The sequence below is a fragment of the Enoplosus armatus genome, chromosome 12, assembly GCF_043641665.1.
Source record: "Enoplosus armatus isolate fEnoArm2 chromosome 12, fEnoArm2.hap1, whole genome shotgun sequence".
NCBI classification, from domain to species: Eukaryota; Metazoa; Chordata; class Actinopteri; order Centrarchiformes; family Enoplosidae; genus Enoplosus; species Enoplosus armatus.
This window is the reverse complement of record NC_092191.1, coordinates 7097436-7118595: the sequence shown is the minus strand read 5'-3', so window position 1 is coordinate 7118595 and position 21160 is coordinate 7097436. Positions and strand designations below refer to the sequence as shown.

The 21160-nt window shown below is 40.8% G+C and overlaps 1 protein-coding gene across 1 annotated transcript in view; it reads left to right on the top strand.

The window, feature by feature from the left end:
* Positions 1 to 9823: 9823 nt before the first annotated feature.
* arid5b (AT-rich interaction domain 5B) overlaps positions 9824 to 21160 on the top strand; it is a 70222-nt gene continuing 58885 nt past the window's right edge. Inside the window, exons 1-3 of the mRNA XM_070916205.1 lie at positions 9824 to 9844; positions 10177 to 10431; positions 19765 to 19999. Coding sequence (XP_070772306.1) covers positions 9824 to 9844; positions 10177 to 10431; positions 19765 to 19999 — 511 coding nt within the window. The remainder of the gene's footprint in view (positions 9845 to 10176; positions 10432 to 19764; positions 20000 to 21160) is intronic.

Here is a 21160-nt window from a genome sequence, read left to right as displayed (position 1 = left end):
GAATTTCAGACAGTGGAGAAAAAAAAAGTAGAGTAGAGAGTATCCAGCTGCAAGCAGGAGAAAAGAGTATCCAGCTGCAAGCAGGAGAAAAAAAGAGTTCTCTAACATCCTGCATCAAAAAACATTGTGGGTTGAGTTTTTTAAGAAACCACTGGTGTATTTGTGAAACATGTCCCTGGTGTTTATCCCGTTTCCTGGTTTCCAAGCTATTGAAGTCTAGAATCAACTGTAAACAAAAAAGTGGCACTGAAACAAAAACCAAACCAATTTTAGTCGAGAGTGTTCCCTCTTGACTACAGCAACTTATTCTGTCAGAGAGTGAGAGTCAGTCAGTCAGTCATGAAGGGGAACAAACCCTCGTCTGTTGACTGAGACAGAAAGGCCATCCAACATCATTCCCCTGGCCGGGTGTTATCCAGTGATTCTGTGTGAGGGTGCTGTTCAAGACTCAGCTCTCGGCTGTGTGGAGACGATGATGACAGCGATGGCCGAGGGGCTCTGCTCACTGATCACAGAACAGTGATTCCCTCTATGCTGCTGCTTCAATCAGTGCCGCTACAGAGCTCGCGTGGGCCTGTTCCCTGTGTCAGCACAAAAAAAGTATTTCTAATGTAGAATAGAATAAAATAGACCACAGTGGAGTAATAATCTGTATCAGCTGTGAGATCAAAATCAGAATCAGAAATACTTTATTGATTCCCGGGGGGAAATTACACTGTTTGAAATACTGCTACAAAGGATGATGGCTATTGGATATATAAAAAGAACTGAAAAATAAAGTCAAATTAAGCCAAAAATATAAACAAAACTAGCTCAGTGAAACTTATGTTTACATACCAAAAAAAGGCAACGTAGCCCTAAATTAGGGATGCATGATTCCACCTTTTCTCTCCCAGAGTGAAACCCAAACTCCTGCACGCCACAATTTCTAACTTTGACACACAGTGAGGTGAGGAACAGTGCAAGCATTAACGCAAGTCCATCAAAATAAATGTAAAAAACATGTTGCACATCTCTTTTCCAGTACATTATGCTTCTTTCCCCCAATGTTTTCAGCTATCTTGCCCCAGACACCACTCTGATGAAGGCAAGATACCCGAAAACAGTTTTTTAGCCAGAAATGTTTGGTTAGTAACGGATGGTGCAGTGGAGACGAGTTGACGGCATTCATCCTTGATCCTTATAATAACTGGTGTCAATACCGAACCGGTGTACAGGATTAGTGCATCACTACCCTGTATGCTTCATATGTTGTGTGTCAGCTTTAAGTACGTGACTTCCAGTGTTTACGGTACACAAAGGAATGTGGTTTTGCATTGTTGCCGTCTTATATATTTCTATAAATTATCTCTTAAACCCTATACAGGCCTATACAGCCTTGAGGTTCATTAGATGTGTTGGGTCCTGACAGACAAATCTGCCAACCATCATTTGCTCAGGCTTCAGATGCCTGAACGGCTTTTTTTCATCCTATTGGGAAGGAAATTCAAATAGAAACACACAAAATGGTAATATTAAAAGAACACTGGGCTTCAGCAGAATACTAGAGGCATTAGAGACCTTTCAGGTTGTATTCAAAGCTGCAAGCTGCCCCTGAAGATGCCTTTCGTTGTGTAGAAAGCCACAGTGCAGCTTTTATCAGTAGTTTGTGACCAACAGCTACACCTCTCTCAAGACTGGCTAATTAATAACTTGGCTATTATGTTACAGTGTAAATTACTCACTGTGATCCTGTGTAAGGCAGCTGTCACAGCTCCATGTCATTACTGTTGTATGCCAACAGGTGGCACTCAACACCACAGCTTCCAGGTGCAGCAGAGCAAATAAGATCTGAATGTTGCACCTTTATTAGTCAACCTGCCATTTATGCTAATGTGCAGAAGGCTCAGCACACTATTTAAAAAGGAGAGGGGGAGAGACTGAAGTGGTGTTATTAAGATTAGCAGCCATTGCTCCGTGTGTGTGTGTCAATTTTTAGGGATGAAAAATGTTTTCACTAACAGTTCAGAGGATATAACTCATATTTTCCAAAAGAGAGCTCCTTTTTAAGGAGAAACCACAGAATCCATTCCTCCTTTGTTTATTCATTTAATTTCATGGCAGCTGCGCCTGCTTTAAAGCTACGTCAGAAACAACACAAGTGGATTGTTTCATAAATATAAACTTTCTTTAAACAGCACAGGTCATGGGTGAAGCAGGTGGCTAAATGGTCACACAGCCCTGGCCTTGGTTCTCTCTCTCTCTCTCTCTCTCTCTCTCTCTCTCTCTCTCTCTCTCCTTGTTTCAAAAATACCGTTCAACTCAGGGCCCTGCAGAGTCACACATGTCAGGCATTTGCATGGGAGAAATTGGACTTAAATGGGTAACACATGACTCATTCTGTCTCAGCCCCGACAGCTGCAACAGGCCAAGCGGTTATTGGACAAATATGATTTGCCTCAGAACAGAGCGAGTCTTCAAAGCTTTTCCAATGTGGAATCTTTGACGTAAGCCGAAAAATAAAGAGATATTGAAGGGATTTAGTGTGAAACATATTGAGTTACATTCAAACCATATCATGAGTATTCATTTTCCTTCCACTCGCTGGATTTTTTCCTGACCTTAACCTGACAACTGTTATGAATTCTGCATTAGCAATCAAAACAAAAGACTATTATGCAGTGCAGTGCTGGCCCCCGGTTGCTACTTGGCTCATATTCCCTGTACGGTAAACAGCCCACAGATGTTTTACATTGATATTAAGAACCTTAATTTGTCCTGTGCAGAAAAAGGCCAAGCATAGCGTGGGGATTAAGTTCTCAGCCATGTATCACACACAGCACAGACAGCAATCTCATTTAGCTTGAGTGAAGTTTACAGTGAGTGGGTTTCGCATAGGTCATTAGTTGTCTCAAAATACCCCCCTGTCACCATAGCAACTTCAAGTGACTGCTAAATTGCCTTATAAAATGAGATAAATTATTAATGCTGAGAGTTTTTTTTTTTCTTCTTTAATATGTGTGCTCAGGCTCTGAGCTCTGAACAAAAATACTGTATTTCCTTTCCTGCGCTGCTGTAATGGAACAATTCAGCGGTTGTCAGTCATATTTCCAAACGTGTCCATTGTCTCCATTCTTGAATAGGCTGATTGCTGTGTCCTGATTTGCAGATATATCACAGGGATTACACAGATTACAACAGCATTGCGCACACGACAACTGAAGCTGTTATTCAAATGGAAAACCTCATGACAAATCTTGAAAACTGCCAGGGTAAAATAGCTGCTTTGTAATTGCCTTTACACACGATTATTTGACATATACATAATGCAGTACACTCAGCTCAGATGGGAGGGTGACACGCACCAGTGAATAATCTGATCATAGATGTCTGCTGACATTTATGCCCGTTTAATAACAATTCAGTGTTTGACAGAAAAGGCAGTGGTGATGCATTACACAGATGGTAAACGCTGAGGTCACTGTCCTTAGCGACTTCATAGTCAATGATGGTTTGACCACTGGGTGTAATAACCTGACTGATGTTTGAAACGCACCGAGCAAATCGTAAATGCTGAGATCGGGTTCTGCATTAATGTATTCCTCAGATGTGGAGGTGACACCGTGACCTCTTTGCTTCAAAAATACATCCCTTTTTTTTTTTTTTTTAAGATTCAGTGGTGTTCGCCTCTCCCTGCTCTGAAAACATCCATAACTCACAGGCAGCTGTAACTCAATCTAACAAAATGCCTTTTCAATCACTCTCATCTTTTATAGTTATACCCATCAGACATTTACATAAATACATTATTCATGGTTCTAATCCCGGTTTCAGATGGGGAGATATAAAATGCGACTCTGTGTGTGTGTGTGTGAGTCCTGATGTGTATGCAGATGGCAGGGGAGTGCAGCAGCCTATTTTGTTTGTGGTTTGCACATTTCTGATTCAGCTGAGCACTCTCCATCAATGAGGCAAATTTACATTTGCTGCGGCAGTAATAACCTAAAACCCATAGTGATGTTAACACTTGTATACACTCGAATTCACGTTGCCCTGCCGCATGATTACATTTGTGTGGCGCTTAATAAAATGACTCACTTGACATTATCAAACAATTCAGCTGTAATAGTGGCCCATGAATGTGAAATTGTGTTTTGCAGGCAATTAGTTCATTGTCATGGCAGTCATTCAGTCTGGGCCAACCAGTGTTTGCCTTATGAATTACTTTGCCTAACACACATATAAATATATTATAGGTTTGACCAATGGCCGCAGCCATGAATGGATACAATAATTGGTTTGTTGGAAATGAGGGACCTCGATGTTGAATATTAGTAATTGAAAAGATGGATTGCAGAAAACATAAATTATGCACAAAATGTGATGCGGTATGGTAGCTCAGATAAACAAGTGTGATATTAGAGAGAAATGTATCTCAGCTGTGGACAGTAATAATCCACACAGTTCACTGCATGAGGTACCTCCTTTGATGTTCTGAAGATATCACTGCATCACAGATATTTATGAGCTAAGTCAAGTTAATATTCAGCCTACAGTACACTGGCTGACACCTGCAAATATACACAGACCTCATCTGAAACAGCCTCCAGGTGAACGTATCGAACTGAAGTCCTGATTAAAAGTGATCCTTTCAATAAACTAATTGGATTTCTTGTGCATGTGTTGCCCACTGTGGGTGGACTCACATGTGATTGAATGGAGAGAAATGTAACACCACGTTATAATGAGTCTAAGAGGCTAAAATTAGCACAGCAACATCACTCACAGCTCCTGTTACCTTTCCTAAAGTCACACTGCAGACGGGAGCCATTGTCATGTGATTACAGCGGCACAAAGACGCAGGTGTAAAGTTACTATTGAAACGTGTTCCTGTGGACAAATTTACTTGATGGATTTTTAATGTCCCAGGGCTTTCCATTGATGATAGATGGATATCCACTGGGTAATGCAATTGTGCATGCAGAATGAGTCGGAGATGGAGTGTGTTGCCCTAATTTCTCAGAAGCTTTCTTGCTTTAGTCATCTGTAGATTTTCATAATACCTGGCAGTGCGATTATAAATGTGGATCCTAAGATCACAGTGAGAGCTTTTATTGTAAATAAAAGTGATGTTTGGCCATGTACACATATCCCCTTTCTGCCCAATGCTGTCAATCCTCTTTAAGGCTATTTCCAATTCCAACACTTTATTAGATGACTATCTAAGTAAATGAGAAGGCTTTAGGTGATTTTTTCCTTGAATGATGGAGCATATTTGAGTGGTGGAAAGTAACTAAGTACAGTTACTCAAGTATTGTACTTTTACTGTACAACTTGAGTATTTCCTTTTTCTTCTACTTGTACTCCACTACATTTCAGAGGGAAATATTGTACTTTTCACTCCACTATATTCATATGACTACTAATCAAATGCTGCTTACATGTTAATGTGCTTATTATATATATTATTAGTATTATATATAATGTTAAAACAACAATATAATGTCTATAATAGTATAACTCTCTGCACAAAGAGTACTTTTACTTTTGATACTTTATGTACATTTTGCTGATAATACGTATGTAAAATTTACTTTACAGCAGTATTTTTTACGGTTTGGTATTGCTATTTTTACTTGTGTAAAGAATCTGTGTACTCCTTCCACCACTGTAGCAAAAATTTTTTTCCTCAAGTCAACTTGATTGAGACATCTCCGGCACTTGGTTGAAGTGTGTTAGGCTGCTGTGGACGAAAACAAAGAGCAGCGGGAGGGAACCAAAACAGGAAAGAAACTACAAGGCTAAGTAGAGTTGTGGGGAACTGCAGAGTCAAATGTTAATTATGAGTGGGTTCATCACTACGAACGACCCCTTTCAAATACATGAAATCATGTGAGCCATTGATAATATAAAAATACTGAATATTGACCTTTAGCACAATAACAGTATTGACCAATCCAACCACTGGGTTTAGTACAGCCTCTGCCCAAAGAATGTGTCTAGATTGATTGTGTTTCAATATAAGCCAGAAATCTACAAAGATTGCACTGCATATTAAATTACTTTTTGTTGTTTTTATATGACCATTAGTGAAATTTGTCTTATTTAATCTTTAAAAAATACTTATATGTTTTATTTTGGGGGGTTTGCATAATGCTCTTGTCCATAAAAAGTATTTTATTTCAGTTTAATGGGGTGAAATATATGCAGATGGTTGAAAAGTGTCCGTCTCTACTGTTTGGTAGAAGCTAAAATAACTGTGTGGTCAGTTGAAAAAATGATTTTCCATTGCTTTCTTCTGTGTGGCACCATCAAAGGATTGATTTAAACGTATCTCTATTGCTGTCTGTGAGTTGATTTCTTACCTGTAGCTCTGTGGTGGTTAAAGAGTCACTTTTATTTTTAATCTAAAATTCATATTCAACATTAAGACATGTCAACATATGGTCAGGATTATCAAGGGATATGCTATTTTAATGGCTTTTGTATAGCTTTGCTGTGGTTGAAACTGTAACTCCAGCTCTGCATATTGAGGTGACTTTCCAACCACATTTGTGGCTCCCTGCTGAGGCTGCCTCATTATGTGGAATGTGGAACACCTGTGCTGAGAAAAGGTTTTACCACTTATCCACTCATTGTACGTTTCTGCTATAGGCAACAAATAAGCAAGAATCTGCCTGAAACATATTTTATCCTGCCTTTTTAGTGCCTTAATTTGTGGAGGTTTTTCAGGCGTCTTTGCTCACTCATGCAGTCAACACATGGCGGTAGTGCTAAGAACAATTCTGTGTCAGAGCTTTGAAAACGAAACAAAGGATATTTATATAGTAAGTGATCTTATTTCACTCCCCAAAATGCTCCAATAAACAAACTTGAGAGCAGTGATTGCGAAAGTGGAAGAAAAAAAACCCCTGCAAGATTCACAACCCACATTCAAGGTTGGACTTAAAGGGGGTTACTTGCAGATTTACTAAAGGGGATGTGAGCTGCCGCACTGCAGCGTGATACTGTATAACAATTAAATTCTTACCCGTGTGCCTGAAATTAATGTTCAACTGTTCAATATGGCTCACAGCAGGGATACTCAACTTGCTTTGCCTGGGGGCCACTTTTGCAAAATGACAGGAGGCCAGGGGCCAGTTAGTAAACAAACATTAATAGGCCTCAGGCCTGTCTGCGAGAAATCCTTTCTAACGTGGTTAACGTTGTGAAACAGTCGCAGTTTGGTTTAGGCACTAAAACTACTTGGTTAGGTCTAGGGAAAGATCATGTTTTGGGTTAAAATAACAAGTCAACGTTGACTTTTGGTTTCACGCGGGACTCAAACAGCGGTCTCCTGGGTGAAAATCCCGTCTTTCTGTCAGAAAACACTGAAGGCAGACTTCTCCAACGTCCCCTGAGCACGTCAGGTACGTTAACTTCTCACAGAAATCGAGTGTTGCCGCTTCTGCGCACAACTTCACCAGCCAAGGGACATTACTGAACACTTACTAATTGGTATAAACAAAAATTCCACACAGTGTGAATAATTTTATTTTCATTTTGGATTAGAAAATGGTCGGCAGGCCACCTGGCACCCAGTCTGGCCCACAGTATCACAGGTTTACAGTATATTCCTCAAGCTACTTATTCGAAGGACTAAAATGTTTTGGATGCTTATTCTGTTTATTCATGTTCATTCGTTCATTCATGTGTCAAGTTCACTCGAGGTCAAAGCATGTAAATATATCCTGATTTCCTTGATTAAATCGTATCTAATCACAAAGACATGTTGAGATAACGAGAAGCAGATGAGACTGTACATTTAGATTTTTATTGTCAACATGTGTATTATGCGGCATGTGCGGCATCACATTTGTAGCTACTTCTGCCTCGTTCAACACCTACTTTTTAAATTCATTTTCTAATAAAGATTTCTCAACGTGAAGCTCCATTCACACCAATAACTGCATCACAATGTTGGAGCCGCTGCTGGGCTCTGGCTGTTGACAAGCAAACACTTGCAATTGCCAGATAAGAGCTCGAGTGGTGCCATTGATTAACCAGGGACTTCATTATAGTGGCTGCCATTAACAATGCAACCCCATTGATTCAGCCACTGAAATGGCTAGGAGAGAAATCAGCAAAGATAACACTAAGAGCTGCGCTTTATATTAGATTCACTGCAGGATCCCAACACTGCTGCAGCCGTATGTAAGACAATGAGCCTCTGTGTAATCCACCTTTTACTCCGAACCAATGCACTAAACTGGTACTTAAAATATCTGAGTGTCACAGAACATTGGCTCAGTTATTTTAATATGAATACATTATGTACTGCTGCTTCTTTGAATACAGGACAGTGGAGAGAAACTCAGATGGTGATGATCTTGTTCCCAAATATTATTTATTATATATTATATTATATAGGTCTATTGAACCCCATTGGTATAATAGGTGGAAATCATTATGTATGGGCCTTGATGAATCTTCATCATCAGCCCCTGTATGTCTTTAAGAGAACAACCAGACAGCAGCAGAACCAGAATAAGAAAACATGTCTGTTTGGTAGACAGGAAAACACTTTACTGGATGTGAATCAATGCGTCTGTATGCTCTGCCCGTCATTTCAGGAGAAAAAAAAAGCGCATTGCGTAATACTGTACTTGAAATAGCTGGTGTCAGAAGTAGGCCTATGTCGCTGTTGCATGCTCTGTGATCTGAGTGGAGGATAAAAGCAGGGCAAAGGGTGGCCGACAGCGGAGAAACAGCACAGCCCTGTGGACGGAGCGGGTACTTTTCAATGCATGAATAATCCCAGACAGCCGATAAAATACAGCTGTCACATTCAGCAGCGGAGACTGAAAGGACAATGGGTCCACAGATGTAAATAGAAACGAGAAGTTTGCGTAACTAAGTACAAACATCATAGATATAATTAATAATTCATAGTTTAATAATGGTTTCTTAATACCTTTGTAATTCCCCGGTGTTTACACTAATAAATATTCATCAACATAATTATATAAGAGGCAAATGTGTTAACCCTGACAAATATATCCCGCTGTCTTCACAAGGTCAGCGCAGCGTTTTAAGATGATTTATGTCCGGATAATGGACCGCCTCGTGAATTCTGTCTCGTGACGCCCCGCTTACTAACTCGGCCAATTTTGTCTTTTCATGCTCGCCTCAAAAATATATAAAGGCCATTATTTTCAGCATTAGAGGCAACCTGCGTGCCTCAGCCGAAACGCATTGCAAGTTCCGCTCAAAGCAGAGCCGGCACCTCACGGGTCCCACGTCGCCTTTTGAGGAATCATTTGATAGCCCTATTAACTTTCATGTAACATTGTTTCTTGAAGGCATCCACAGCAAGCGCCTCAGTGTCATTACTGTGAGAAATGTGCTTTCATACTGAACGTCTTTTACAGAAGTCCTGGAAGACACACAGTCCAAGAAAAGCCCATGAACGCAGAATATTACCCCAAATTAAGCTTCTGCGGGCAGATCATTTTGCATTTTGGGTATTTTATATTTTTATACACAACTACTACTCATCGAGTTTTGAAAATTCTTGATATGTTTACAGTTATACGTTAATGTTGTGGCTAAACACGTGATTACGCTTTATAGAAATTCGCCAAAAAATCGCAATCACATATTTACTTGAATAAATAAATACGCAGACTTACACAATATTTCCTGCAGTGCATTTACGGCAAAACATATTTTCCACGACTCTTTATCGACTAATACACGATGTTTTAAACTCTACAGATGTATGTCTCTTGCAGGACCTTCGGCAATCCATTCAAGCCAGCAAGTTTGGAGAGCGTGTTGAGTTTAATCAATTCATAACGTCGAGATGGAGCCGAACTCACTGAAGGTAACGTTTGTTATCAGCCGTCGATTTATTTTATTTTCGCATTGCTCTAATCGCCACCTACTGTAAACTGTACTCACGTGCCTAATCCACAAAACTTTGTCACATTGCATTTAGTGTGACCACATCTGTGTCATATGTTGAACATCTAAAAATAGTTACATGATACTAATTGTGTGCAGAAAACTGAGATATCCTAATGTGATGTTTGCCAACCGTGCGTAATCACGCAGGGGTGTTTTAAATGTTTGTGTCCACTTAGCTTCGATTTGTTTACCAAATGAGTTGATAAGCCATTCATTAATTCTTCCGTTTGTGATTTTTTCCCTCTACAGTGGGTGGGCTCGTCTTGCGGTTTACATGGACCATATATATTCTATAAAGCCTTTAAATTTCACCGGGACGGCAAACCGAGGATTTTGTCTCTCGGAGACTTTTTCTTCGTCAGATGTAAACCGGAGGATCCTATTTGCATAGCGGAGCTTCAGCTGCTCTGGGAAGAAAGAACAAGCAAGCAACTTTTATCAAGCTCCAAACTTTATTTTCTACCCGAGGATACTCCCCAGGGACGGACAGTCACCCACGGAGAGGTAGGAATATTAATCGCCTGATGAATAATTATAAATCGCTGTTGGTTTTTTCTCTCGTGTTTATTCGCTGTGTTCTCCCTTGTCCGCGAGCATTTTATTAAGCAGCATCTTTACTGCATTAAGAGTTGGCAGCGGACGTGTAGTCTCCGGTGGCAGGCATTCATAGAGCATGTATTGATACTGACGTTGATGTATCCGAGCAGTAAAAGGATTGAGCTACAGCGGAATTTGTTCTCTAGTTTTACTCTATTTGCCTATTGTGGTGTCAACTGCTGAATGTGCACTTGTCCAGCTGCGCCCAATAAGGCTGCCGCTGCGCTCTATGGGGTTAATTGTGTTATAAAGGGGAAAATCCGCAACAATCCTGCGCCGAGGCTCTGTCATTTCATTTCTTGGTAAAGCGTGTCAAATACTGGCATATGGGCGGAAATTGCGAAACGGTAATGAATGCATGGGGTCAACTAGGCTCAGATCGTTCGGTACGATAGTTATTAGATATTTTGTAATGCCGCCTGATGTTGAAAGAGGCAGAGCGAGTCATAAAGCGTGGCGGAGCGAAACCAGCGCTGACACGTTTTAACTACTCTCCAAGCTTTGCATAATTTTCCATGTGGACGTTTCCCTCTTCAACAATGTGATATTGTCAGCTCACATTTGAGGCAGCGCTTTAAAAAAAAAAGAAAAAAAAGAAACGCCTCTGTGTTACATTACGCCGCTGTTGGCTCAGAAAAGCAATAGTTATGATTGACTGTGGCCATATGTGGCGCTTGTGATCCGGTTACATCGCTGCACTGAACGGCGTTACTCAGATATTGAGTGTTTCTCACCGGCTGTAAAACAAATGATGTGTTGTTTTCTCTCTGATATTCCTCCGCCAGCGACAACAGCACTTTAATTACTACTCTCTGCTTTTGATCACTTGCGGCTGGATGGAAATGATTCTCCGCTGCTGTTATATTGTTTATAGGGAAGGACAAAGCCGTGTTTGTACTCGACTCTTCCGCTGATGGTTTACTTACATTCTTTCCTCTTGAGTAATAGAGTGGCTATCACATTTCCCTTTCATGAGAAAGGTGGCTATTTATGGCCTGCCGCTTAGACAAGCTATCATCTTTGGGGCAGAATTCTTCTATGAACGGGTATCATCTCCTGGAGCCCTCTCGCTTTAGCCTTTAACACGCTGCAATTATTTAGTAATTACTTTGAGTGCATGCATCGTCGATTCTGAGGCCACACTTGCGCAACGACACATCAGCTCCGCCCCTTTCCCAAAGACTTATTTGCATTGCAAAGTGCTTACATTCCAGTTCATTGGGTAGATCTGGAAAATATTATATTAACTACCAGGAGGGCTGCACTGCCTATGCAAATCAAATCTCAACGAATTTGGGACTTAAAGTGAAACACAGAATGATACCGTTTGTGTTTTAAATCACAAGAGGAATTAAAGAAATGCCCCTGCATGAATTATGCAGCAACTTGCATCACAACACACGATCCTGCAAGCAGCAGAGACCGGCACACTTGCTTTGAAATTGCAGTCTTGATTCCAGAAGAAACCAGACTATGAAATAATATAAAATTGCAGATGATATGTTTAAGTGCATTGTAGGTGCCTGCAGGCTGACCTCAATTAAAGGGCTTGTCAAAGCTCTTGCTCTCAGCAAATCGGACTACTTACTGTATATTACGCAGTGGAAATTGCCCTGACAACTTCAAGTCAGTTTATGACCTTCACTGAGCCCATTCAGATTCTCGCTGACTTTGCCCCATAACACTAATCTGCACTGCATGAGTCAGCTAGGAGCGCTTACAGATGCAACCCATAATCCAAAAAACAAACAGCAAGGGTAAACCAGCCTCACATTAAGCTGTGATGTTAGAGCTCATTGGCTGTTAAATTCTGCACCTGAGTGATGCAAGTGTGAGCATTTGTTTTTAAAATGTAAACATTAGAGAAGAGCTCATTTTATTTTAGCCACACTGGGGGGTGGAGTTTATAAACCTCACATTAGTCATTTTTCTTCAGGACTCTGGTCGCGTATAAAGACGTTAATGGCCGTGGAGTTGCACTGAACTGTAAATCTGTAATTGATTGGCTAAAAATCAGGAGTTACAATTAGCTCAGTGACTCATACAGCTATGAACTTGATAACTTGCAGCTTTCAGGAAGTGTGCTATTTTCACTCAGGTTTTAGTGCTAAAAGAGCACCGGCAACATCGTGAGGTAAAGCCACAACTTGGCGTCACTGAGGCTCGTGAGACTTTTATTCTTAGATCATGTTAGATTGACTCTTTCATATTTCCCACACACCATTAAACAAGACACAGTGTTTGACATTTGACATGTAAACAGCCAGTGCTTTGTTGCTGTCTTTCTCTATGAGATCACACCTCATATCTTGTAGATAGCTATTATCTTAAGCCTGAAGCCAATATCCTCCAAATACCAAAAGGCACAGCTTTTTCCAAGACACCAGGACAGCCTTATATTGAACTAACTCACTGGAATTGGATTACTGATTCACTTGTGTTCTCAGCGCTGAGGTATGATGTAATTTCCTGGTTTTTTCTCAGGTATTTGTTTGCTCTCAGCCTCTCCTGCACTGTGTTTGGCATGTTTTTGCTTTGCTGTGCAGTGACAAGAGGAACCAACCCATGACCTACTGTGCTTGTTTTTCTTCTGTCACAGGGTTGGAGGTCAATTCCTTTTTAAACGCAGCCAGCCTTTAAATCCAGGCAGCTTTGGCTGGAAATAGAAATAATGATTCATTGAACAAACCCCGACTCTCGGCGCCTATGTTTGCAGAATAGTTGATAAACAGATCCCAGAGAAAATGTATTAATCTGTTTATTGTGAGTTAATTATTAAGTCCATATGTGGAGGAAGCTCTATCTTTCATTGTATCTCCGCTTGACAAGCAGTGTTTACCCCCACCAGTTGAGCTCTGCTTGCTCTTTAAACAGGCTTTGTGTCGAGTTGCTCACCCATTATGACAAACCCTCTATTGGGGCCTCTGCTCTATTTGTCTGCCTGCAAACTGCCACCGACTAAACAGTCACATGTGTTTTAAAACTCATTGAGTGACACATTATTTCTTCTCACTCCAAATGGCCTGCCTCTCCTGCTGGTACCGCTCGCTGCCTGTAATACTTTCTGTTTTTGGACTCCCCATTTCAGGAGAGAGCTGTTGTACGGCATGTGTAGATAACAGCTCACCCCACACAACACCCACTTATTGTATACTCTGCTTCAGGCGGTTAATTGCTTATGCTTATCTTACACTATAGATCCCACTTTAGTGCAAATACAGCAAGGCGCTCTTAATGGGAATTCACAACCGCGGAGAATATTTCTGGATCATGTTATATTAATGTGCTATTATCATCACCTCTGATTTCATCTGACCTCTCTTCTCCTCTATTCTGTCCCTCTAGCTGACAAGGCTTTGGCACACACACACACACACACACACACACACACACACACACTGACAGGCTGGGGACTGCAGCAGTAGGCCAGTATTGATTGCTGTGGAAAACACTTTGGCATGCATCCAGAGCCATTTCTTCAGTACATGGCAGTAGTCCATGCATGTGTTTCAATGCTTGGAAAGCCAGCTTGTAGGGAAATTAGATTGTATTCATTTGCTGCTTCTTTGATTTTTCCTAAGGGAAAAACCCTGAATGGGTAATTCAGGCATCTGGGATGCTAGTTGAATTAAGAGTAAGTGGCTTAGATATGCGACCAGCATTTTGATGGATAAGGTCATTCTGCTGAATGACTCGAGTGTAAATGTGATATGGCACATTTTTACAGTGATCTTTTCAGAACATCCATACGGCTGCCTTGTCTTGGCCAGTCTGTGCATTATACCAAATCTCCCCATTCACACAACAATGGCAGGAATTTAGAGGTGGGGTGGGGAGGAGGAGGAGGGGGGGGGGGCTTTTAGTGTGCATGTGTGGCGTGCGCGCATGTGTGCCTCCTCCTGCCGCAGAACAAGTCATTAACTCTGAACACTGCCCTCCAGTGAATTCCTCACCATTGCTGAAATAGCATGTAAATTATTACCAGCTTTTTAGGATAGTGTAATTTAAAACCTTTAAAATGGAATACCCTGGACTTCAAAGGCTATAAAAACCCCACTAACATTTCCCATTGGTTTAGGAGTTGTCATTCTCGTCCTTCACAATCTTCTGATTCTTTTCACCAAACTGTTTTTGTGTCTTTGCCGCCTAAGTAATGACACATTACAGCAGCGCCCAGTTTGTCAACACACAAGAGGCTTTTGGAGCTCTTTAGTCAGTTTTTTCCACTTTGTCATTGACTAACCACTTGAACAGGCAAACATTTGCCTTGATGCATGACTCCAGTGCCCCCAGCTCCAGTGGATCGTTATTATAACCTTTGAGGAGAATGCAGCCACAGATGAGAAGCTCTTGTTTAATAGTCCAGCCGATATATTTCATTCTTAACGGCGGTTTCTTAGATAGAGCATGTGGAATCATCATACATTTAGTCTTTTTTCTTTTTTCCTCTCTGTGTGCATTTGCTAAAATACAAAGAGTACAAAGACGCAGTGATTCGAGACAGCTGACGCAGCTTTTTTGTGGTGTCACCTTACATGATGGATGCCTCACCCACTTTCAGAAAGGCTTTGAAAACTCCTGTTATCTCGCTATTTCTTCTGTGTCATTATAACTGAGAAAGAATGCTAACTTCATATATCACCCCAGCTCAAGTAAGAGCAATCTCTTAATGGAATCGGTGAATAAAAGATGAGTTCAGCACCCCGCAGATATTACAGCAACTTTATGCATATGAATAAACTGCATGCATTAAGAGGCAGAACATTATGTACAATAATTCTCACCTTTTTAAGTGTTGTACCTTGAACTCTTCCTAGTCTTGAGGCAGACTCAAAAAACATATTCTAATTCAATTGTCCCTGGCTCACTCCCCAGAGCTCCTTTTTAATTCCCAGATAAGTTTGTTTTGGGACACTGAAGCCAAGGTCAGTCATGGGGAGGGGAGGTAGATAATGAACTCATATTGTGTTTCATACCCTCGTTCTCTCTCTCTCTTTCTTCCTCTTTTCCTTCTCCTCCTCTCTCTCCCTCTCTGTCTCCTCATTGTCCATGTCACCATGTCCATTACTCAATTACTAATCTCCTTTGGCCTTAGGAATTCCAGTGCTGACCTCTCTGAGGCAGCAGGCTGAAACCTTCCCGGCATGACAGGAGCACTGTGTGTATGTGTGTGTGTTACTGTGTGTACCCACAGTATAGAAAGACACCCACCCACGGGGAGTGTGCACCCCTCGACTCCCGAGCTGAAAGTCCTGTCCGAGCGATGAGACGCTCTGCCGCAGAACGCTGACAGTCAGGAATGTCTCTCTCGCTGTTGGCACACAGTGGCGTGGATGTCTCGCAGGGAATTGTTCAGAGTGATATGGAATATTTCAGGGTGCATTGTTTCTAATTGGATCACCGAATATAGAATCGGGAATGTCCCTTATGTGCTGTTTAGCCACCAGTACACCGCCGCATCCATATAAATTGAATGATATGGATTTTAGCAAGTTTAATTTCAATGAGATTGCTGGAGTCATGGGTTGCCATCACATAGTTATCTACAGTTTCACAGCAGAAGTCTGTTTTTTTTTTTTCCCCCACTTTCAGTCCATTATGTGCAGTCATAGCAATAAATTCACTCGGTAATGTTTTTGGAGATATAATGCTGCTGCAGTAATAACATGAATTATTGATAGAAGACCGGAGACAGAATGTAACATTCAGCTGTTAATGTGTTATCTTGCATTTTAACTCAATCATAAAATGAACAGTTAGAGAGTGTGTGCGTTTATTGACGTACTGGAGGTGAAATTATGGTTGTACATTAAGACATTCAGTGTAGGATTCAGAGTGTATAAATGCTCTTAATGCATCTGTGTAGGAAGTGTCACTGAAATGACACCAGGCTGTTTGGTGTGTTGCTGATGTGGAGTGTCACCTCTTGGCTGTGGGCTTGCAGTCCTCTGACCTATATTATCAAGTGGCCTGCTGGCTGTGTCTGCCGCTTTGCTAAACTATCAGCTGCCTAACTCGGAATGACAGGACAGTGTTGATGGGCGGCATTTCCAGGAGAGCATGTTCCTAAAGCACATCTTTTGAAACCGAACATCCAAGTAGTGAGTAGGAGACCCCTGAATGCTTCTGGTCTGGTGCTGAAACAATTAGTCGATTCATTGATTTGACAGAAAATGAATCGACAATTTTGGTGCAAGATGAATCGTTTAAGTCAACAATTTATCAAACATGTAGGGCTACAATTAATCAATCTGCCAATTAGTTTCTAGATTAATTGATTGGTTTGTAAAATACAAGAAAGAAATACAGAAAGAAGTCATCTGAAGTCATCTGTTTAGGTATTTTTCACTGTTTTCTGACTCTATAGACTAAAAGATGAATTGAATCAACAGATTATACAAGAATGAAAACAATCATCGGTTGCAGCCCTAGTTTTGTCTTTTTCTCATTATTGGTAGAAATCCTTCTGTTTTTTATTTCATAGTGGGAAACCAGGCGGGCGCAATGCTGTTGTTGTGATCGTTTCTCATTAACTGACGGGGCTGGCTGCTTCTCAGAAACCCCTTTCATGGAAAACACAGCTCATTTCTTAATTTTACAGTGTCTGCCTAAACATTTCTCAATCAAATATCATGACTTGTGCAAGCCACAAGACAGCATTCAGCTTCCTGACTGTATGTGCTGCATCACTCAGCAGCCCACAGACTTCAGGAGGGGTAAAGTTGGCTAGTAAAGTAAAAAAAAAAAAGAAAAAAGAAAAGAAATGGATGTGGCCTGTTTTCAACTCCGTTCATAGACTGATTATATTCTTGACTGTGTTGACAGCTGCTGAATTGCTCTCACCTGTTGTGTTTTGCTCTCAAGCCGAACAAGTCCCCAAACAGGATCTGTTGACACTCACACAAGGCACCATGTCTTTCAGCTGATTGATATAGAGGGAATGGCTGTGTGTTTTTAAGGCTTGCTGTTGCTGTGTGTATGCTCGGGTGTGCTATTGAATTACATGAAGTATTGCAGTTTGACTCATACATCAGCAGCAGGACATTCAGTGCATTATTTTTGTTTCGAATGGACTCAACTGCAAAATTCCACGGTTTTGTTTCTCTCTGTGCTGTCAGTTGATCGCATCAAAGTACAGTAGCTAATTCTGTGGAGATACAGAACAATGTGGTTTTTGGCTGCAGGCTGGATGCTATTTACTGTTGCTTTACATTATTCAAATGGCCTGCTTTTCTGAAGGCAGCAAAAGCAGTCAGTTTTTCATTGCATGGAAAGCCGGTTACAACCACCCGCCACCACTTGACAGCTGAAGACAGCTCATTATAAGAAGACCGAAAACCCATGTTTGATGTTTCTACTTAGTGAGGGAGGCACAGCTATATCAAGCTATCCCTCGCAGGCTTTTCCTTTATAAGGAAATACTGTCTCCAACTGGTTGGGATTTGATTTGCCTGTAGTTGCAGATGATGTGAGAACTGAATATGGGTAATTGTATAGACAGAGCGCCCAGAGAGAATCTGAAGCGCTGAAAAGTCATGCGTTTGTTTTTAGAATATGGCGACAAAATAACAGGAACACTTTGAAATAATCCATCAAAACACAAGAAATGCAGCTTTAAAAAACGTGACATTTTAAGCTTCACAAAGGAAGGATTTACTGCAGTTAGTTGTTCTTAGGGATTTTATTAGATCACATAGGTGTAGCTTTTATAGCGTCCATCCTCTCTACACTCATTCATACACAGAGTGCTTAAACATGTCAATATAGAATAAATGTTATTTTAAAGCCAGTAATATACAGGCTCTTTGAGGGGAAATGTGTACAGGCAGACAGATGCCTGGTAAATTGGCGATAACCAAGGTAAACATCAGAGACCTGCTCAGAGTGTCTGCGTTTCTGCCTGGACACATCTGTCCCCCAGATTTCCCTGTTTCTGTAATAGCCATCTTCCAGCACACCACTCCACTCTGTTGGTAACAAACACTTCAGCCATTAGCCCTTCAAATGGAAACACATTTAAGCATCTCTGCTTCCTCCCCTCTACATTGGACTTCTTTGAGTATGAGAGTTATTAAAAGGAGGTTGAATCAACCTTTGGAAGCACATACTGGAGAGAGAGAGAGAGAGAGAGAGAGAGAGAGAGTAGTATGTATGTACACAAAACCACCACAGCTGTATTCAGCCTACCTCCATGTTAGCCATGCACATCACTGCTATAGTTTTACATTTATAGCTTCCTGACAGTGTCACATTAGTTTTATCGTGTGTTCATTCATTACACACATTACATTTTCTTTTACTCCTCCACACACTCTTTAAAAAGCATAACATCTCAACGTTCGTGGTGAATATCAGGAGCCTGACTTCCTAAATGCTAATCAGAAAGTCCAAAACATCTACGTCCTCATTGACATTGATTTAACTGCTGGCATAAATTCAATTCAGCAATCATCCACATCATCCATATTCATGGTGCCGTAATTTACTTACATTAATGTGCATCCACAGCCGTAATGCTACTTGACGCACATACCAATTTAGTTGATAAATAAGGACGTCCTGTTGTTTGTCCTGTTTCCTCTACAAGCTCTGATTCTGATTCTGATCTTTGTCCCTATTTTAATACTGTTTGTTTTTTATCATGATCACCTTGTACTGCCTACATTACTTAAAGTACATTTACTCAGGTACTAGGGTTAAGTACAAATTTGAGGTATTTGATTTGATTTCTTTATTTAGATTCTTAAAACAGTACAAATTATGTATAAAGCCAAAAACAAATTACTAACTGAAACAAAGGGTTAGGAGTAATGTAAAAATTCATTGTATTTCTGTTAAAGGGGTGAAGTTATGAATCAGTTGTATTGAGGAACTGATATTGTGTTGCACACTTTTTAAGTTTATGTTTAACTGTAAAAGTTTTTGATCAGAATGACATGTTGGCATCAGTACAGTAGGGATAATGTGAAAATGACGTCAAATAGGTCATGTTTTATAAAAAGGGTAGGCTGTACCTTATTGGCATCGTATTGTTTGTGCAGTTGTTTACAGAGCAAAATAGTTTTCAATTTCAGTACCTACAGATGTGCTGTTTTTGTGTCTGTTCAACAAAACACTTTCAAACAGAGCCATACAATTGTGGCACAAGTAAGTGATCCATGACCTTGCCAATGTTGCATTTATGTAACTCCCTTTATGTGCTTCTGATTGTGATTGGGATTCTGCCCTGCTTCCTTTCAGCACGAGGTAATTGCAGTTTCTGAGAAGGTGATTGTGCGACTGGAGGACCTGGTGAAGTGGACTGTACCAGACTTCTCAGGATGGGCCCACTGTCTGAAGGCCGAGCCTCTCAAGCCCTCTGTGCTCCGGGAGCTGGGGACCAACGGGAGGCGAGAGGCCCTCCACCGCTACCGAGAGAGCACCTTGACCAGTGGGCTCAACTTCAAGGATGTCCAGAGGGAGAGGGCACAGCTAGGTGAGCGCCAGCAGAAACCTCAATTTCAGTCTTTTTTTCTAGGTTATTTTGAAAGCATTTCTTTATTCCAAAAGGTTACTGCAGTGTTTCCAATTTCTCTGAGCTGCTGTGTTGAATGTTTATGTATTTGTGTCCCGTCTCCGCCATAAATCAGCTTATGTTTATTGTCCTTTGGTTGGTTTAACAAGTGTTGTCTTGACTGGAGTAATTCATCAGTATGTAGTTGGAATTCCTCCCGATATAATGAGCTGAGAATCACACTAATAGAGGCAGGCTAGAGGTAATGGCAGTATGTTTGCCAGCGCATTACTATCCTACAGCAGAACAGCTCTGTTTTCCAAGTGTGACAACAACAAAGGCAGCATTGCAAAAAAAAAAAAATCACATAATTCAGCTGGTAATATCTTTAAATAATTGAGTCACATCAAACTGTAGTCCCCAGCACCTCTGACACCTTCTTATCCCTCAGTTCAGATCGTAATTGGCTGTGTATCTCAGGAGCTTTAAAGATCATTGCTGTTTGTGTGCCTGGCGTATTCGTCATGTACACGATGTCATTAAGTGTCAGTGATTGTTTGATTCTTGCATCGGGCTCTCGGGGTCTCACTACAGCACTACCCATGAATCAGGCCCAACATAATTCTGGATGTCTCTGTGGATGAGTCATCCGATGCAAATAGGAAACTCTGGCATTTGAGCCTAATAATCAGAAAGAACATAATGTTCCCTTTGAAGCCGTTTCCCACTTATTTGCCTCTCTCTCACATGGCTGTGATGTAATGCCTAATGCTGATTATAATGGTATAATGTAGCTTAGCAAACATGCTATGAATGCCATCACAATTACAGTATGCCTCATCAGGTTATAAGTGTGTGTCCTGGTGATTTAAGCCAGAATGTTAGCTTTCTGATCCTCTATAAATTCATTTTTAATAATTGTTTTATGCCTAAAGCCTATGTGGAAGTGAAACTGCTGTAGGCTTAAAAACACGAGCCTTTTTTTCTTTAGAAACGGGTGATTTATTGATGACGCTTCTGTTTTCTGCTCTGGATCTTCCAGGAATGCTGTAATGCCCTTGATTACTCGACTTTGCTTGAATCTCATACGCAAAAAGGACAAGGAGATCAATAATGGATGCTTTGTTGTTATTCCAGTAATCA